The sequence below is a fragment of the Punica granatum genome, chromosome 2, assembly GCF_007655135.1.
Source record: "Punica granatum isolate Tunisia-2019 chromosome 2, ASM765513v2, whole genome shotgun sequence".
Lineage (NCBI taxonomy): Eukaryota > Viridiplantae > Streptophyta > Magnoliopsida > Myrtales > Lythraceae > Punica > Punica granatum.
In genome coordinates, this window is record NC_045128.1 from 32328180 (window position 1) to 32344747 (window position 16568).

At 37.3% G+C, this 16568-nt stretch overlaps 2 protein-coding genes across 3 annotated transcripts; both read right to left on the reverse strand.

Moving 5' to 3' along the window:
* Positions 1-307: 307 nt before the first annotated feature.
* Positions 308-4478, reverse strand: LOC116195812 (mitochondrial substrate carrier family protein B-like). Of its 2 annotated transcripts, XM_031525178.1 has the most exons (8): positions 3911-4478; positions 3475-3651; positions 3219-3368; positions 2927-3028; positions 2759-2829; positions 2607-2674; positions 1894-1976; positions 308-849 (listed from the first exon to the last, which is right to left on the reverse strand). In XM_031525178.1, the coding sequence occupies exons 1-8, from the start codon at positions 4139-4141 to the stop codon at positions 826-828; spliced, it is 906 nt and encodes a 301-aa protein (XP_031381038.1). In that variant the 5' UTR covers positions 4142-4478; the 3' UTR covers positions 308-825. The 2 variants fall into 2 exon arrangements, with proteins under 2 accessions (XP_031381038.1, XP_031381037.1); XM_031525177.1 differs by lacking the exon at positions 1894-1976.
* Positions 4479-9714: 5236 nt separating this feature from the next.
* LOC116194925 (ras-related protein Rab2BV-like) lies at positions 9715-10990 on the reverse strand. The gene is made up of 3 exons (XM_031523848.1): positions 10859-10990; positions 10565-10748; positions 9715-10469 (listed from the first exon to the last, which is right to left on the reverse strand). Exons 2-3 carry the CDS (start codon positions 10727-10729, stop codon positions 9984-9986), a joined length of 651 nt encoding a protein of 216 aa, XP_031379708.1. The 5' UTR covers positions 10730-10748; positions 10859-10990; the 3' UTR covers positions 9715-9983.
* Between the last annotated feature and the right edge of the window lie 5578 nt (positions 10991-16568).

Genomic DNA, 16568 nt, shown 5'->3' on the forward strand with positions numbered 1-16568 from the left:
TGCCTTAAATGGGCTAGCCACAGGGAACACTTATACTTGGATAACAGCTGTTCGAACCATCGCCTGACAACCTGAGCATGTCATGCTTGCTTGCGTACCATACAGTGGCAGCCCATATACAGCATGGCACAATAAAGCTCATTAACGCATGTTGATACCATATCAATGCATAGTACAGGCCAAAAATTGCTAAATGTTCTCATAAATCATTTTTCTTCCCTAAAAAAGTTGAAATCCAATGCTACTAAGTTCCCCAAGTCCAAAGTCAACGCAACTCGAAACATCAGAGTGACAGGAGGAACCAATATAACAAAACTGAGGTTAAGAATACGGGCATCACTTGTCACAATGTCTACATATCATATTTTGATTGCATAAGAATATTCTTTGGTCACTGTTTTCGCACCTACTATGCTACTGTACAAGGACAGATATACGAGGAGTTTCCCCAGTGTGCTGCAAAATTGAATTGCCATGGGAGCCCTCTAAAAAAAATGTTGCCAGTACAGAAACAATTTAAACCACCATCCTAAAAATCTAGCTCTATTAAATATCCTTCTCCAAGTTTACTCTTTCAGTCGACATCGTATGAGATGCGAACCAAAACTTATATATCAGCGGATGTATCTGCTAAAAGCATTTTGAGTGTCTCGTACGTCATAAAACATATACCTACTCCAGGCACCACCTTGTAGTATTCAGGAAGGATCCCTCTATACAACCCGCGAAAGCCCTCGTTTTTAATTATGTGCCTGAATGTGCCCAGGAGGCCTGTCTGATATACACGGGCCCGGCCTCCTGCTCCTTCCAACTGTTTCCGCCTCCTCACCAGATCCAAAGGAAATGTTGCTGCAGCAATAATGTCAAATATCGTGAAATCTTCAAACTAATGTTTATCATGCTCTCAAAGACCCTAGCATAACAGAATTTACGGTTCTGTCGATGCTACCTCTAAAACATGGAAGATACTTGCCCATCAAGTTAAAAGAACACCTTGCATTTGGGTTGCATTTACCAATCATAATCATTGATAATCATAGGTCATCATGATAAAATCCACACAAATCATAATAATCCACTAGACAGAGAAGATACATCCCATAAATCATTATGCATGCACAACAGATCTGTCAGCGTCTAGACTAGACACCACCATGGTAAAAATGTTTACAACTAGAGAAAGCATGAGACTCCTGCACAAATGTTAGTACAAAAACAGAAATATCGACTTCTTACTAAGCCAGGAGAAAAGTTTTGGAAATCCACAACACCTACCTTGGCTAAATTTATGACTCAACATATACAACATGCAATGAGAACATTTCGACCATGAGGAAAAGCATGTGAGGGTTGGGAACTGCCAGGGCTACTCTACCAAGGAATAAAGTTGATTATAAAAGAAAGAATCTAGGCTAACACATCGATATAGAGAAGACAAAGGAAATCCTCAAAGAAAGGGCAACAGCTACGGCTGTGGAGGTCATTACTGTTTCGACGCTGAAAGCTCGATAAAGAACTGCATGTGTGGAAAGTACATGTATGTGCAGTTGTCATGAAAGAGGTTAATTTCTCAGAATCAAAATGATAATCCCATACTAAACTATAGGTCTTTGCTTCTAATGTCTTCTGTGAAAGATTATTTCCACAAGGAAATTCCAAGCACAATCATTACAGGCTAATACACAAGATGAACCCAATAAGGTCAATCTGCAATGATACTCCCGGCTAGTGGATGAAATAATAAGTGTTCTTCTCAGTTTTCATCTCATTGCTCAAGAATTTACTCCGTACATAAATTTAAGGATTATTAAGATTATACACCATCGAAGCTAGAAGGATTATCAAGACTACCCATCAAGCAACTGGCGGAGCGAGCCGTGGTGAGAAGCATACCTCCATGAGGACGCCTCTCACATTTGACAACTGGAGAACAAAATAGTTCCTCTCTGAGTAGTTCAACCCAATAAAGGAACCAACTGCATGTTTGGGGAGACAATTAATCCAAGAAATGGGGGACAGATCAGGTTGATCAGAACAAGGTTTTCAAATATAACAGAAAGATGCATGACAAAAGAGGTAATGTCTTGACAACTTTCTTACTAATCCACAAATGCCAAGATTAAAAACAACTCCAGTCCAGGTCCTTGGCTCTAAAGGTCAGTCAGGTTAGAAACTTTAGTGCAGAGCCCAGGCCACACCCTGCTTCTCTGCATCAAAATCATTTACTAGAGCATTAAGTTCTCTAATTTTGATGGATACTATTATTTGAGATGACAAAATGCATGTAGTTAGCTATTATATAGCACCTGCAATCAAAACATGCTGCACAAGTGTGCATATCCAACACTAAAACCAATCCGCATGGAGTGGGTCATACAACCTCATAACTTCCAATGCAACGCCAACACATTCGGCATGCAACCATTACAATAAAAATGACCATAATGGGCCAAATATCTTATGTTCCCCATGCATTCCAAATTAAAATTAAAGATGCATCCAGCACAAGCTACTTACTGTGCATGTGACACAGCGATATCACAGATCTGACTACACATAAATGACAATACAAACCTAGCCTGCTGTAGCTGTCTGAAATTACTCACCTGTTGACGATGCAATGCCTGAAAGACTGCCACATGCCAGACTTACTACAACAGTAGGATCATGAGGCCTGGCAAAAGTATGAATAAACATAGAAATCAATATTCATGTAACTGGATACAGCATTCGAGAAAAATGCTTGCGCACTGATCACCTTTGAGACTGCCAGAAAGACCTCAATGTCTCGTAGAAGGAAAAGCTGACAGCTATGCTGGGCCCAACGCTCTGCATTAATAATGAGAATGACAAAGCAGTCAGCCACGTAACCGAAACACAAGGTAACTCAAGCAACATGACAAGGTTATGGGATTCGTAGTAATACCAAGAGTGTAGCTCCTAGTCCTTTATAGAGCCCCAAATGGCCCTCCTCCGCGATAATAGTCCCTAAGGCATGCCAGATGCCTCTGTAGTAGATGACATTTGTCTGCAAAATTTAATTTTTTAAGACAGCCAGTAAGTGGCTATACCTGCAGATCGAAACACAATACTATTCGGCTTGTTATGGAATAACGCCAGCTTAAATCTTGAATTAACCAAGTAGAAAACTCAGAAATCTAATACGACTTAAGAAAGCAGGTCTCCCTCTTCAAGAGGTTGTTACAACTTGACTTTACCTGTGCAGCAAGACGTGTCCTCACAAGATCCAATGGATAGGTAGCAGTCGCAGCAGTTATTCCAGCCAAACCACCACCAACGAAATGCATACTGAGCTCTGCAGTCATATTGTTCCGGTACTTTTCCAATCCTGGAATCATGTGTAGTAACTGCAACAGATTGCAAAATAAAATGCAGAGCAATGTTAGGACATACATACACAATAAAATATCCATCCACTGTTTTTGGACTTCCTAAAGTACAAATATGGATTACCTTTTTGTACTGCTCATACGAATAGAAATTCACAGATGAATAAGGCAGTCGGTGAGCAATCGTAACCAGATTCCCTTTCCAGAAAGCTCTAAACCCTTCTTCACGGACAATCCTCGATGCCTCCCGCCATATACAAGCCTTCTTTAACGTTTCAGCATCCGAGTGCATACCTTGCACCTGCAAAGATTAAAAGCATCAGCAGGTACGCCAACAGTAAGCAAACATGAGCAATGACATGATGAACACCAATCTAGCAGTGATGGCACAGAGACCATCAAGCAGACCTTGCTCCTCCAATACAGAAAACGAGCACAGAACCCACCAAAAATTGGTTGAGAAATTCGTAACCATACAGAAAAAATCGCAAATTCAGCAAAACCAACAATATTTCTGCCGTCAAAACTACAAAAAGGACAAGCTTTAAAAGCAAATGAACCTGAAAGAGAATGGTGAGACGAGCTAGAGGCGCGGTGCAGGTCTTGCTGACGGCCCCGGCAACGCCTCCCGCAAGCAGCTGAGAGACAGTCCCAATCTGAGCTTGCTGCTGCTGCCTCTTCCTCGAGCATTTACGCGTTGCTCCGTCAACAGCCGCGAGACTTCCGTGGCCGGAGCTGATCGCCCTCTGCCCTCCTTCCACCACCACCCCAACCCTTGCCTCCGTCTGCATCTTCCTTCCGAATTCAACCACCGCCCCCGAGAAATCCCCCAGCACAGCCCTGATCCAGGAGAAATCGAGCAACGCTCTTCAATGGCAGAAAACTGATACCCAACGATCACGAAATCCTCGCCGATGAATTTCCGGCCAACTCCGACGAACTCTGTCGCATTCTCTCCGTCACCCCTCCCTTCACTTCCGCCTGAGGGTTTTCGCTTCGCTCTCGGCGTAATTTGAACGGGAAAGGGAATAGAGCAAAGTGGAGAGAAGAGACAGCGGAAGCTCCACCACGACGTCGTATAGGCGCCTAAGCTCCATCGTACGACGTCGTCTTCCTTAGATTGTGTATCGCGTGGGGAGGTGCAGAGTTCCTCACCGTCTCCTTTGAATTCATCCAACCGACCTTGTCGTCGTGCGTGGTCCACTGTATCGTCCTACCGAAGAGTCAAACACTCCTTTCATCAAGGCCGTTGGTTTCGTTGACTCTCACTGGCTGATGGTATCAGGCGGTCATTCCGAGGGTCAGATGTTGATCTTCTTACTGTGGTAAAACATAGGACGAGATGGACTCGGTGATTAATGTCGCCGAATATCTGATCATGTTTGGTAGGGAATATTCTCTTCTCACACAAGTTGGTTTTCTCAAGTTGACTAAAGAATGACCGGCGACAGCACTGCTGCGATGTCGCCACGTGTAATGAAAGGACGGCTCATGGGAGACTTGAGAAATTTTTACCGCCGACATACTTACTTTTGAATTTAAAAATCTTTGCTTTTGCCCTTTTTCTGGAAAATGAAAAAGATAGGATAATGATGCCACTAATGGAGGATACAATATCAAATCCAAAGTTTGTAGCTAATTACATGTCTAATGGCCAATTTGGACTTTAATGTATCCAACCACAAATTAATTAGGCTCCACCAATTGGCATCTCAAGGTCATTTTCATATCCAATATTTCCAAACAAGAATCGCATGTCATAGAAATATATATAATGGGAAACTTTTTGGCACCTCGGTTAAATTTATAAAAAAAGTTAAATAATCCTGTTAAATTGCGTGCCTAATTATCCTCAAACAACATACATATAATAAATAGTTCTTGAACTCTAATGAAATTACAATGCCATTGTTAATTATTTATTCTCATATTCGTAATAGATTTGTACTACGGTATAAAAGAAACACTTAACAACTCATAATAATTATATTTAGTATATATTTACGAAATTATCCCCGTTATCTTTTTCTCTATTAGAAAAGTAATACTAAACAATAGATATAGACACATAAATAAAGTTGGGGGATCTATACCTTAGGGCGGATGATTCGGAGACGATGACGGAACCGAATTCAAATTCGAAGAAGATTAACTCAAAGACGGTCAAAGAAGACAATGTTGATCTCGAATTCGGAGTCAAAGAAGATGACAAACACGATCTTCAATGTTTAATAATTGCTTCAATGCACAGATTAACGTTTTATGAAAATAGTTATTTGCTCCTACACGAAGTTGCTATTGAGTTTCTAGCGTAGGGCGGATGATTCGGAGACGATGACGGAACCGAATTCAAATTCGAAGAAGATGAACTCAAAGACGATCAAAGAAGACAATGTTGATCCCGAATTCGGAGTCGAAAAAGATGACAAACACGATCTTCAATGTTTAATAATTGCTTCAATGCACAGATTAACGTTTTATGAAAATAGTTATTTGCTCCTACACGAAATTATTATTGAGTTTCTAGCGAGTTTCTTCGATGATACAACAAAGTCTTAATGTGATCTATGATTATCAAACTCGTAGAACACCCTACTATCACTTAATATTCTAAAATTGTGTCGAATTCATTAAAAGTGACTTTTGGCATGAAAGCCTCTATTTATTTGTGTTCAATGGGCACGGTTAGGGAGAAAAAACATGTCTCTTACACGTGTCTCGTGAAGGAACTTTGTTTAATTATATTGCTATTTTTTTTGTTTCTTTTCGGTTATTAAAAGAATGTCATTGGCATGAAAAAGACACACAATAGCCGCCCCGTTGCAATATATCTCTTCGCTACCAAAACAATATTGCCAATTTGTTTTGGTCATAGAATCGTTGACCAATATGTGATACACACACACACATATATATATAATTTGTTTCAGTCATAGAACTGTTGACCGATACGTGATATATGCATATATATAAATTATATATATTAGTTTTAAACTGAAATGTCAATCACGTCCACTTAGTATGAGAATTATACCAAGTAATTTATTGAAAATATAAACCCATTAAATTTGCAATCTAATTTCTCAACAACCCCCTTCAGATTGCTAATTCTAGAAAATAAAAGATCGCGATCATGCATATAGAGTGGTATTGTTAGGTTTAAACTCTCTCTTAATGTAAAATTTCAAGGCTCCAACAAAATGATTGGTGGTTAGTTGCTTAAACCATCATTCTTAAAGTCGATAAAAAAAAAAGTCACACATGTGACCGTCGAATAATTTGAGTAAGAGTTTCTTTGTTTTAGCACCGTTATGGCCATGTGCTCATCCAATTTTCATGAACATGTACGAGAGAGAAAACCTTAAAAAAAGAACTCTCGTTCGAAGCGGTACTATTTCGTGTCCATATAGGTGGATTATTGGATAACTAATATCGAGTAACAATCCATTAGGAGTTAAAACTCATCATCCTGAATTCAAGCACTAAATCCCTATTCTTAGTGCACATTTGTCATTCCATAACTTGTTATTGTCACGTAAACCTCGAAACAATCTTTTGGCTAGAACGTGGTAGGGTTTTCATTATCATGACGCGTTTAATGGTTTTATATCATTTTAGTAATAGTATCTATACCAAATCTCTCGACTAATCTTTCGTCGATAAGATCGCTAACTTTTCACATGTAAATATTTCAAACTCACGTCTCAAGTTATTATGTCTCGACCCTCAAAGTCTTGTTACAATATATGAAAATGGCATGCTACATTATGGCCACAGCTTTATTAGTATCAAGAGATCGCTTCGCCGTTCCACTTTCTTAACCTAATCATTACAAAGATATGTTTATTCATTTGATCACTACATATCATGTGTTCGGTCTCTCATTTCTCACCTTTAGAATTTTCCTTGCATCCGTAACCTCATATTCACAAAGACATATTTTAGTTTGATCAAGTAATTGGGATCACGTTCCGAATCTGTTAACTCATTAATAGTTTGACCAATATAGATCAAATTTTTAGACTCACGCTCTGAATTGGTTGATCATCAAAAAATTTATTTTCAATGAACACACTTTCCTTATTTCAATTGTCTTATTTGACAATAAGATAAAGTTTGATAAGCCTTAAAATCTCGGGGATATCTCTAAGTATACCCGTGATTGCTCTTAATCCCAACTTCGATCTTCGTTTACTGGGAACACCATAGAAGGCCAAACACCCCACACTTTGAAATTTCCCAAAATCACTTTTCTATTTTTACATAATTCATATGGAGGATATCTGACAATTCTTGACAGTATTATATTATGCATGTAACACCCAGTAAACATGGCCTCACAACAGTGAATTAACAATATCCATTAAGGTATGATATTTCCCTCGATTGAATATAAAATTTACACTTATCCAGAAAATCATTCACTTATAAAATGAAATTGTTCATTTGCATACATTAACAAACTTAGATTAAATTGTGCAAACCTTGCACATCTCGCAGAGAACACAAATTAACATCATAAGCAAATGAACAAGATTTAATTGTTTCGTTACTTACCTTGAACACAGCGTTAGTCTCCATAACTATCACAAATAACTCTTTTCAATTGTTGGGGATTTGTACCTTAAGGCAGATGATTCACAGACAATGACGGTACTGAATTCGGATTTGGAGACAAACTTTGGAGACGGTCGAAGAAGACAATGTTAATCCCAAATTCGAAGTTGAAGAAGATGACAAACACGATATTCAATGTTTAATAATTACTTCGAGGCACGGGTTAAAGTTTTTTGAAAATAGTTATTCGCCCTCACACGAAATTACTATTGGGTTTCTGGCGAGTATTTTCGAGGATATAATGAGGTCTTAATATGTTTTACGATTAACAAACTTGTAGAACACTTCACTCTCACTCAATATTCTGAAAATTGTGTTGAATTTATTAAAATGACTTTTGGTACGAAAGCCTCTATTTATTTGTGTTCAATGGGCTTTATCAGGGACAAAATCCATGTCTCTTACACGTGTTCCACAAAGGAACTTTGATTAATTATATTATTTTTTTTTTGTTTCTTTTCGGTTATTTAAAGAATGTCATTTGCATGAAAAAGACCACAAATAACCACCCATTGCAATATGTCTCTTCGCTGCCAAAACAATATTGCCAATTTGTTTTGGTCATAGAACTGTTGACCAATATGTGACATATACATATATACATATAATTATATATATATATATATATATAGTTTCAAACCGAAATTTCAATCACATCCACTTAGTACGAGAATTACACTAAGTAATTTATCGAAAATATAAGCCCATTGAATTTGCAATCAAATTTCTCAACAAATAAAAGTGTAACGTTACTCAAATTTTAACTCATATCTCTTATTTCTTTCCTCTCTCTCAATACATGTGGCCATCTCCCACTCCCATATTTGATTTTTCCCGGTTGCCCTCTTTTTATCTCTTTCTCAACCTAAATTATTTTTCTTTGCTTTCAAAAGAAAAGTTATTTCTTTATTTTTTTTTAATATTCATCATAATTTTTTCAATATTATACACTTCAATTACGTACAATTAAGGATGGTATATAAAGATTTTATGAAATGCAAAAGCAAAGTTTTATTGCATGTGAAGCGTATAGTGCGGACGCAAAATCTATTCAATTTTAAGCAGACTAACTAGACACAGAGATTTGCCAAGTGGCAAGTTTAGAAATGGTTGACAAGTATATAATCATACACCATCATTTCTTCTTGCTTTTTCTTTTTATGTTTATGTTTATGTTTTCTTTGTATCTTGAAAGTTGAAACCATAATAGTTAAGCAAAGTGTGCTAAAAGGCAAAAGGCCACCCCGCCCATATTTTTACTTAACCGGCACGATTTCCCCAAAAAAAAAAGAAAAGAAAAGAAAATGCATGTCATGTAGCTATCCATCTGCATGCAATATATGTATGTATTGGGCCTGATTATGTCAGGCGGTAAATGGGCTGGATTAAGGCCAGAACTGGACTTTTACCTTCAGCCCGTGAACAGCGTATCACTCCTGGCCTAGCCCAGCTCACTTCAGCGTTCGACGATGCCTGAGGTCGAGGCATACGTACGTCGGGGTCCATATAAATTGATTGCAGTTCAATATGACTCGTCGATTTGATGGGCCCGACCATACTGAATAGCTCATGGCACGACTTACCTAAAACCAGGAGCATATCTTGTAGCTTCTGTTTGGAATGTGATCGGCTCTAGGATCACGCTGAATCAATAAATAAAACAGGTCTTTCTTAGAACCACAAAATAGACTGTTCTGAGCCATATGATGATATGATTCATCCATATGTACAGTATTAACTCGGAAAAGAAATATCAAGAGAAAGAAACTGTATTTTCAAGAGTGAATACATCAATTAACGTACAAAAAGGAAGATTAAAGAGATAGAGATATGATAAAGTTACAATGCATAAGTGGTTTCCAACCCCCACACTATACCGAAAAGGGAAAAAAAAGAAAAAGAAGAGAGAAATATTTGAAAGAATCTAAAATCAAAAGATTAAGAGCCATGAGAGTACTCTATATTTCATCCATTGATTCAAATCCTCTCGTGGTCCATTACTTCGTATCCCCCATATCAATTCGAACAGCAAGCTCTCCGGCCAAAATTACCCGATAGATTCCCGACGTTGATGGTCGTTCCTTGAGGAATCCCGATGCCTGAAGCCGCCTCCTCGGCTGCGAGCGCCTTCTTGCTAATGATGTGGTAGATATCTATCAGAATCGTCTGGAACGCCTGCTCGACGTTGAATGACTCTAGCGCAGATGTCTCCAGAAAGGACAAGCCTTCCTTCTCGGCCAGGACCTGGGCGGTCTCTGATGAGACTGCTCGGAGGTGGTTGAGGTCGGACTTGTTCCCTGCCAGCATTATGACAATGTTCGAGTCTGCGTGGTCCCGTAGTTCGCGGAGCCATCTTTGGACATTGTCAAAGGTCTGGCGCTTGGTTATGTCGTAGACCAGGAGCGCACCGACCGCACCTCTGTAGTACGCGCTCGTGATGGCCCGGTACCTTTCTTGGCCAGCTGTGTCCCATATCTGCGCCTTCACCGTCTTTCCCTCTATCTGCATCGAAAATAATAATCAACCATTTAACTCAAAACAATCAACAAACCATAACATGAAAATCCTAATAAAAGCACTTGAAAAATCTAATGGACCTGGAGAGTCCTCGTGGCGAATTCAACACCGATGGTCGATTTAGACTCTAAGCAGAACTCATTGCGCGTAAACCGTGAGAGGATGTTCGACTTCCCCACGCCCGAATCTCCGATTAGCACAACCTTGAACAGATAATCGTACTCCTGATCCACTTTGTACGCCATAGACTCCTCCTTTCTAGATCTATCACATCAAAAGCAATTAAGATCACAAAATTGTCATAAATAAATCAATTAAAAAATCAATGCCCCTTCAATGAAATTTCCAGGAATCAGAAAAAAGAAGAAGCTCACCACTTAAAGAAGGTGGTGAATTTGGGAGAGGAAAATGAGAAGCTCTATGGAATTCAATTTTGTTTTTTTGAAATCCTGTTTCCCTGAACTTCTCTGGGAGAGATTGATCCCCAACCAAAAGGGGAAAAAAGGTGATTTTCTGCCTTGGGGGAGAAAAAATAGGGAGAAAAAAGAATTAAAATGGAAATAGCAATTGAAATTATGGCCATCCACTTGTGATTCAAAGAGCAAAATTTGGTGGTGGTACTCAAAATTCTAACTCTTCTTGATCCATTAGATTAATTGAGAATCTTTATCACGATTCACATTCATTAATCTTTTGATTTATTTTCCTTTATTCATGAGTTGTGGTTATTATAATTTTATATATAATTATACTAGACTATCATTTTTTTGGGGTGAATTACTAGACTAATATTTTCATGTACAAAATAAGGGAGTTGATGACGGGACCACATTAGTTCATGCATAGAAATATATAACAGTTATCAGAAAATTATAATCCATGTGTGGTGTTTATTTAAAAAAAAAAGGGTCATGTTCATAACTTCAGATTCTAGACTGGAAAATGAGGATTCCTGACTTTTTAAAAAACAAAGAAACTCCCATGATTTCTACCCTATTGATTGCAACTTCCTATTTATCCCACCCTAAACTGCTACACCATTATTATTAGATTTTGATAACATTCCTGAACCTGTTTCTAGACGTTTACCCCCTTTTTTTTGTCTGTTTACCCACACTAGAACTTTACCATATGGTAACAATATTATCATCACGTTTAGAATATATCTAGAGCTTATAAAATCTTTAACATAAACCCATGGTGTGATCACTAACGCTCTTGCCTAGCCCAAGGCCAGAAGGTCAAGGAAGTTAGAGACCCGCTGATGACTTATCCCCCGACCAATGGTGGCTATGAGCCTGCAGACCTTGTTTAAAACATCGGAGTGAAAAAGAATGTGTTCCTTGGAGTGAAATATATATCATTACACTCAGAGAAAGATAATTTTTTTAGGATTGAATATAAAAATATGAAGGAATGTAATTAAAAATATAAACGTCTTAACCTAGACTATCTTAATGGAATGTTTTTCTCAACACATTAAAGATACAGTAAACAATAATATAACGGAAGGATGAGATATTCATTTGATTTTGGCGTATCAAATGTGACCTATTTGTAATAGTTCGAGCGAGAATTTTCAAATTGGACAGTAATATTAAACCCCCATGAACGATGTAACGATATGGGCAATGTGTTCACAAGTTTGGCTCGGGAGGAATTGGCAGTATTTTTCTGTATATTACATTCCGATCCCTTCCCTGTTTTTAAGAACATGGGAGATAATTATTTATGATCATAGGGTCTTGATGATATCAGTCACGACCTGGGCCAAAAAAATGGAGTTGGCCGACTACTATGCATATATGTTCAAGTCAAAATTTCTAGAGAACTTCATTAACACTAACTAGACCAGATTGATTTATTGCAAATTATATAGCTTCCCCACTGTGGGAATTCAAGAAATTATAGCGTGACCGATTTTGTATGCCGGTAGTTCTAGATAGTTATACCTATATATAATGCCATTCACACTAGATGACTCATTAAGCATGCAATAATCGCCGATGATTTTTGCTAGTTACAAAATGTTACTGATCTTCTCCTTGCTACATGTTACCGCAAACAAATAATTACCGTTTACAATTTTACGTTCTTTGATTTTTCTTGACTACTAATAGATACGTAAATAACAACTATCAATTTTGTAAAAATATAATGAAAGTATATGTCATTTGCTATGTCTCCTGTCGATAGAGTCTGTGTTTTCTTCTTTGTAAGATTTGGCCACTTACATATGTCTTTAGCGAAATCACATTAGTTAAAAAAGAGGGTGTAGGTGTAGTTTTCACCCCCTTCCCCCACAAGAGAAAAAGTGCAGTATAGTGGTGTACATTCTCGCCTAGTAATTAAGAGGTTCTGGATTCGATATTCAGTGGGACTATCTGTACCCCTTTATTAGCTATTATGAATTCTATTTCATTATACTAAACTCACAAACTTCCATTATAACAAAAAATTACATTATTTCCCAACACTTTCAGCGCACTTTTCCAAGGGAAGTCAAAATTCCCCAGGACTTATTGTGTCTTTGAGAAGGTAAAAAAAAATCCAAAAAAAGGGTTTAAAAGCTAATTAAAAGGAGTATAATACAGCCACATACGATCCATTTTGCATATATAAAAGACTTTCCATACATATCTCTTTTATCTTTCTAATAGGACGTGAGCTTCCATTATAATTACAAAAAAAAAAAAGATAACCTGCGCATTGAAACTCTTATTCTACTTTTCGTATTCAAGACTGTATCTAGAACTATTTATCTTCAATATCCAAAATGACCACAACAAGTGTGATCGTCGTTTTCAAAAGAGTAGATGTTATTATCAGGATTCACACCTAAAAAAAAGACTGCATGTTACCATCAATGTTAGTCAATGGTAATGTAAATGTCAAAAGATGAAACAAGTAATTCAAAAGCTTGAAGTCAGGGCTTGGAAATTAGATGGAAAATACAAAGGGATTCCATGCTTGATTGCATGCAGCCAAAGTTTGCCCTGCCACAGTCTTCCCGAAATATTTGTTGAAATTGCAAACAACGCAAATCTATACAGATTATACACGATGATCTACAGTCTGAACTAGATACACGATGATTAACTCCTTATTGATATATATTTTATAGTAATGAGATGAGGATATTAAACATGAGTGTTACGTTAATCATCATACCAGAAAACGTCGATATCCTGCAGTATGTTCGTTTCCCAAAGATTCTTACCGCTAAACTCAAACTGGAAACATAAATAAATAAAAGTAATTTCATTTTAGAAAAATATATTAATTACTTAATTTATTGGTTGTCATCTTATGCATAAGAGGGTCTATAACACAAGAATTTATTGGTATGAAAGTCTCAGATGAGGATCGAACCCGAAACCTCACAGTTCCGAGTCAGCGACCTGTGCCATTACATCAAGTCCCATTCTTCACATCTAATTACCTTAGAAATAATGTTTCTTTTTTCTTTTTCACAGGCTCCTGACTAATCCAGTTTCAGCTAGGTCGTCTCACTAAGGAGATAAAACTTTTTCAGTAAAGATATTGGTGAAATAGTGTTTCTATTTTTTTTTTGCGGTAAAAAATGTAGTGTTTCTTTTACATTCGGCAATACCAAAAGATGGAAAGTAATATTCATTTTGATCCTTTTCTTGTAAACTCCATGAAATCTATAACCAGGAAATGGTTATATAAATCATGTTTCTAGATTATTGAATGCATGTTGTTGGAGAATGTCTTGCATTGAACCCGGATGGCAGAGACTCAAAGATTTGGAGCGAGGAAGAAAATTGAGGGAAAATATTATTTCCTATATTTTCTGAATTTTTTGTAAATTCGAATATATTCATAAGATGAATTATTCTAGGAAATATTTTAAGAAAGATATTAGGAAATTTTTGGAAATATTATGATATATTCTCTTATAAGTCTATATATAGGGTCTAGTACGAGTTGTAAAAGGTGCCTCGGTGTCACGGAGCCGTGGGCCCCTAGGGGCCGGTGAGAGAGACTGGAATTACGAGGTCAGTGATGGTGAATCTGAAATCACGGGGTCAATATTGGTGAGTCTAGAATCATGGGATATTGAGAGAATTGAGAGATCGGGTTAAACTCTTCTTTGGATTGGGTTTCTAGCGGGGCTGAGATTGAGAAACATCTCCGAGGGCTTAATCTCCAATTTATTTGTCTAGTGGATTATCCTGCTTTATATGTGGATTTTTTTTCTCGATTTTGACAATTTTCCATGCATATTTAGTGTTCGATTTTTTTTTCTTGGTTACCTTATCACGCGTTTTATGCATCTTATCACGACACATCTAGTTTCATGCACAGAAATATTGTCCTTTTATTGGTATTCTTTTGTAAAATCGAAAGGAAATTATTTCAGACGTAGTTATTACGTTGCAAGGAAACACATTTGTAAGACTGCTTTTCCTACGCGCTCCGTTCTTGTTCAAGAAGGTCTAGTCCAAGCTATTATAAATAGGGTACTCGAGGCTCCTTTGCCTCTCCATCTCGGAACTAGCTGTCTCGAGTTATTATAAATATTGTACTGCTAAAGCAACATCTCATATACGTAGTGTAAGCTTTGCGTTTAAGCATATAAAGCAAAATGCTAGGACGAGTTACCCATCTTCGATTCGGTCTCTTGCTACTTATGGTCGTCACGATAATCCAATGGCCAAAAGAAGCTGAGGGAAGAATGGTGAAATTTGAGCATCGAGCAAGTAAGCACTGAAAATTCGAGTTTATATACTCACCCGTCATGTACCTCGAAATTTGGAGTTTGAAATTACTTCTGATTCTGAGTTAGCTTAGAAAGTAGTCACTAATTAGTTTGCTCTAATATTAATCTTTTTATTTGGTATTGATTTTGCAGACAATTCGAATTTTTACAGCACGTTGGGACTGGTTTGCGAGTGCTGCGATGGCCCGGAAGGTGAATGCAGAAGCAAGTGGGATGCTCCTTGCGCAAAGCTTAAATGCCATCCGTGGAAGTATCATTGATGTCTTGGATCATCGATCATACACACACCCACTCTCAAACAAACATATATTTACGTCTAAATATTATAAACTATAGTTATATGTGGCATTTGAAGGAAAAAATAAAAAGAAGATTTGTAACAATTTTAATTTCGCTTTATGCGAGCCTATTTCATATTCGAATAATTTATATATATCGCCGAGGTGGTATTTCGTGGTAATTTTAATTTTAAACTTTCCTGTTTGTCTACCTTTTAGCGTTGTTTTCATTTTGCGGCAATGGGGATGACCGCGCGCGCGCGTCTGTATACAACCAAATGAGATCAGCTGAATATATTCATTATTAAAATTAAGCATCGATCACTACTTGATGATTAATTCTGCTCAGCTACTCAGTTAGAGATCTTGGCATGAACCATGCTGTATGAAACATGTGGAACGTTAAGATATGCATTTTAATTTTATAAAGATAATAACCGTATGCATGGAATCCATCATGAGAAACAAGAAGAGCTAGTACATATATAAAGGAAGAATTTTGGGTCGTTCTAAATTGACAATCTGGTAGAATACATCTTTGGATGAACAAAACTTAAAATATATATATATATATTTGATTACAAATGAGGCTCATGGACATGATATAAAGAAATGAAAAATAAAATAAAAGGATACAAGTAGTCTTGCTAACTAAAATTAAATTTGAAACTGCTTGGTTGAGAAGCGAGGGAGCATATGCCATTATACAATCCCATTCTGGAACTTAGAAAATATTTGTTTATTTTGATGATGATGATAAAAAAAATAAAAAATCTAAAGCCTCTTTAAGAACGAGCAACGAGCTTAAAACACAAAATAATTTAAGTCAATAAACTGAGAATTTCCGTATGGTTCTATGAAAAATTTAGCAGTACCTGAAATGGCAAAAGGGTGGAACAAGTAAAGAATCAAGGCCCCTGCAAGAAATTACAAATAGGAAAGGACAAATTGAATTTCCATCCAAGCGTGCGCTGTGCTGCCACCTTCTTCACGGTATCTTTTTAATGATTTATTTCGTCATCTGACATATGCCCTGATATATATTATATGGTCCCTCCC

Bases quoted from the DNA above. Each gene is read 5' to 3' on its own strand.
- LOC116195812 (XM_031525177.1), bottom strand. From the start codon at position 4,141: ATGCAGACGGAGGCAAGGGTTGGGGTGGTGGTGGAAGGAGGGCAGAGG. The intron at 3,369-3,474 runs GTAATCCATATT...AATCTGTTGCAG, and splicing joins CGTATGAGCAGTACAAAAAG to TTACTACACATGATTCCAGG. The intron at 3,029-3,218 runs GTAAAGTCAAGT...TAAATTTTGCAG, and splicing joins GGACACGTCTTGCTGCACAG to ACAAATGTCATCTACTACAG.
- LOC116194925 (XM_031523848.1), bottom strand. From the start codon at position 10,729: ATGGCGTACAAAGTGGATCAGGAGTACGATTATCTGTTCAAGGTTGTG. The intron at 10,470-10,564 runs GTCCATTAGATT...TTTTCGATGCAG, and splicing joins TCGCCACGAGGACTCTCCAG to ATAGAGGGAAAGACGGTGAA.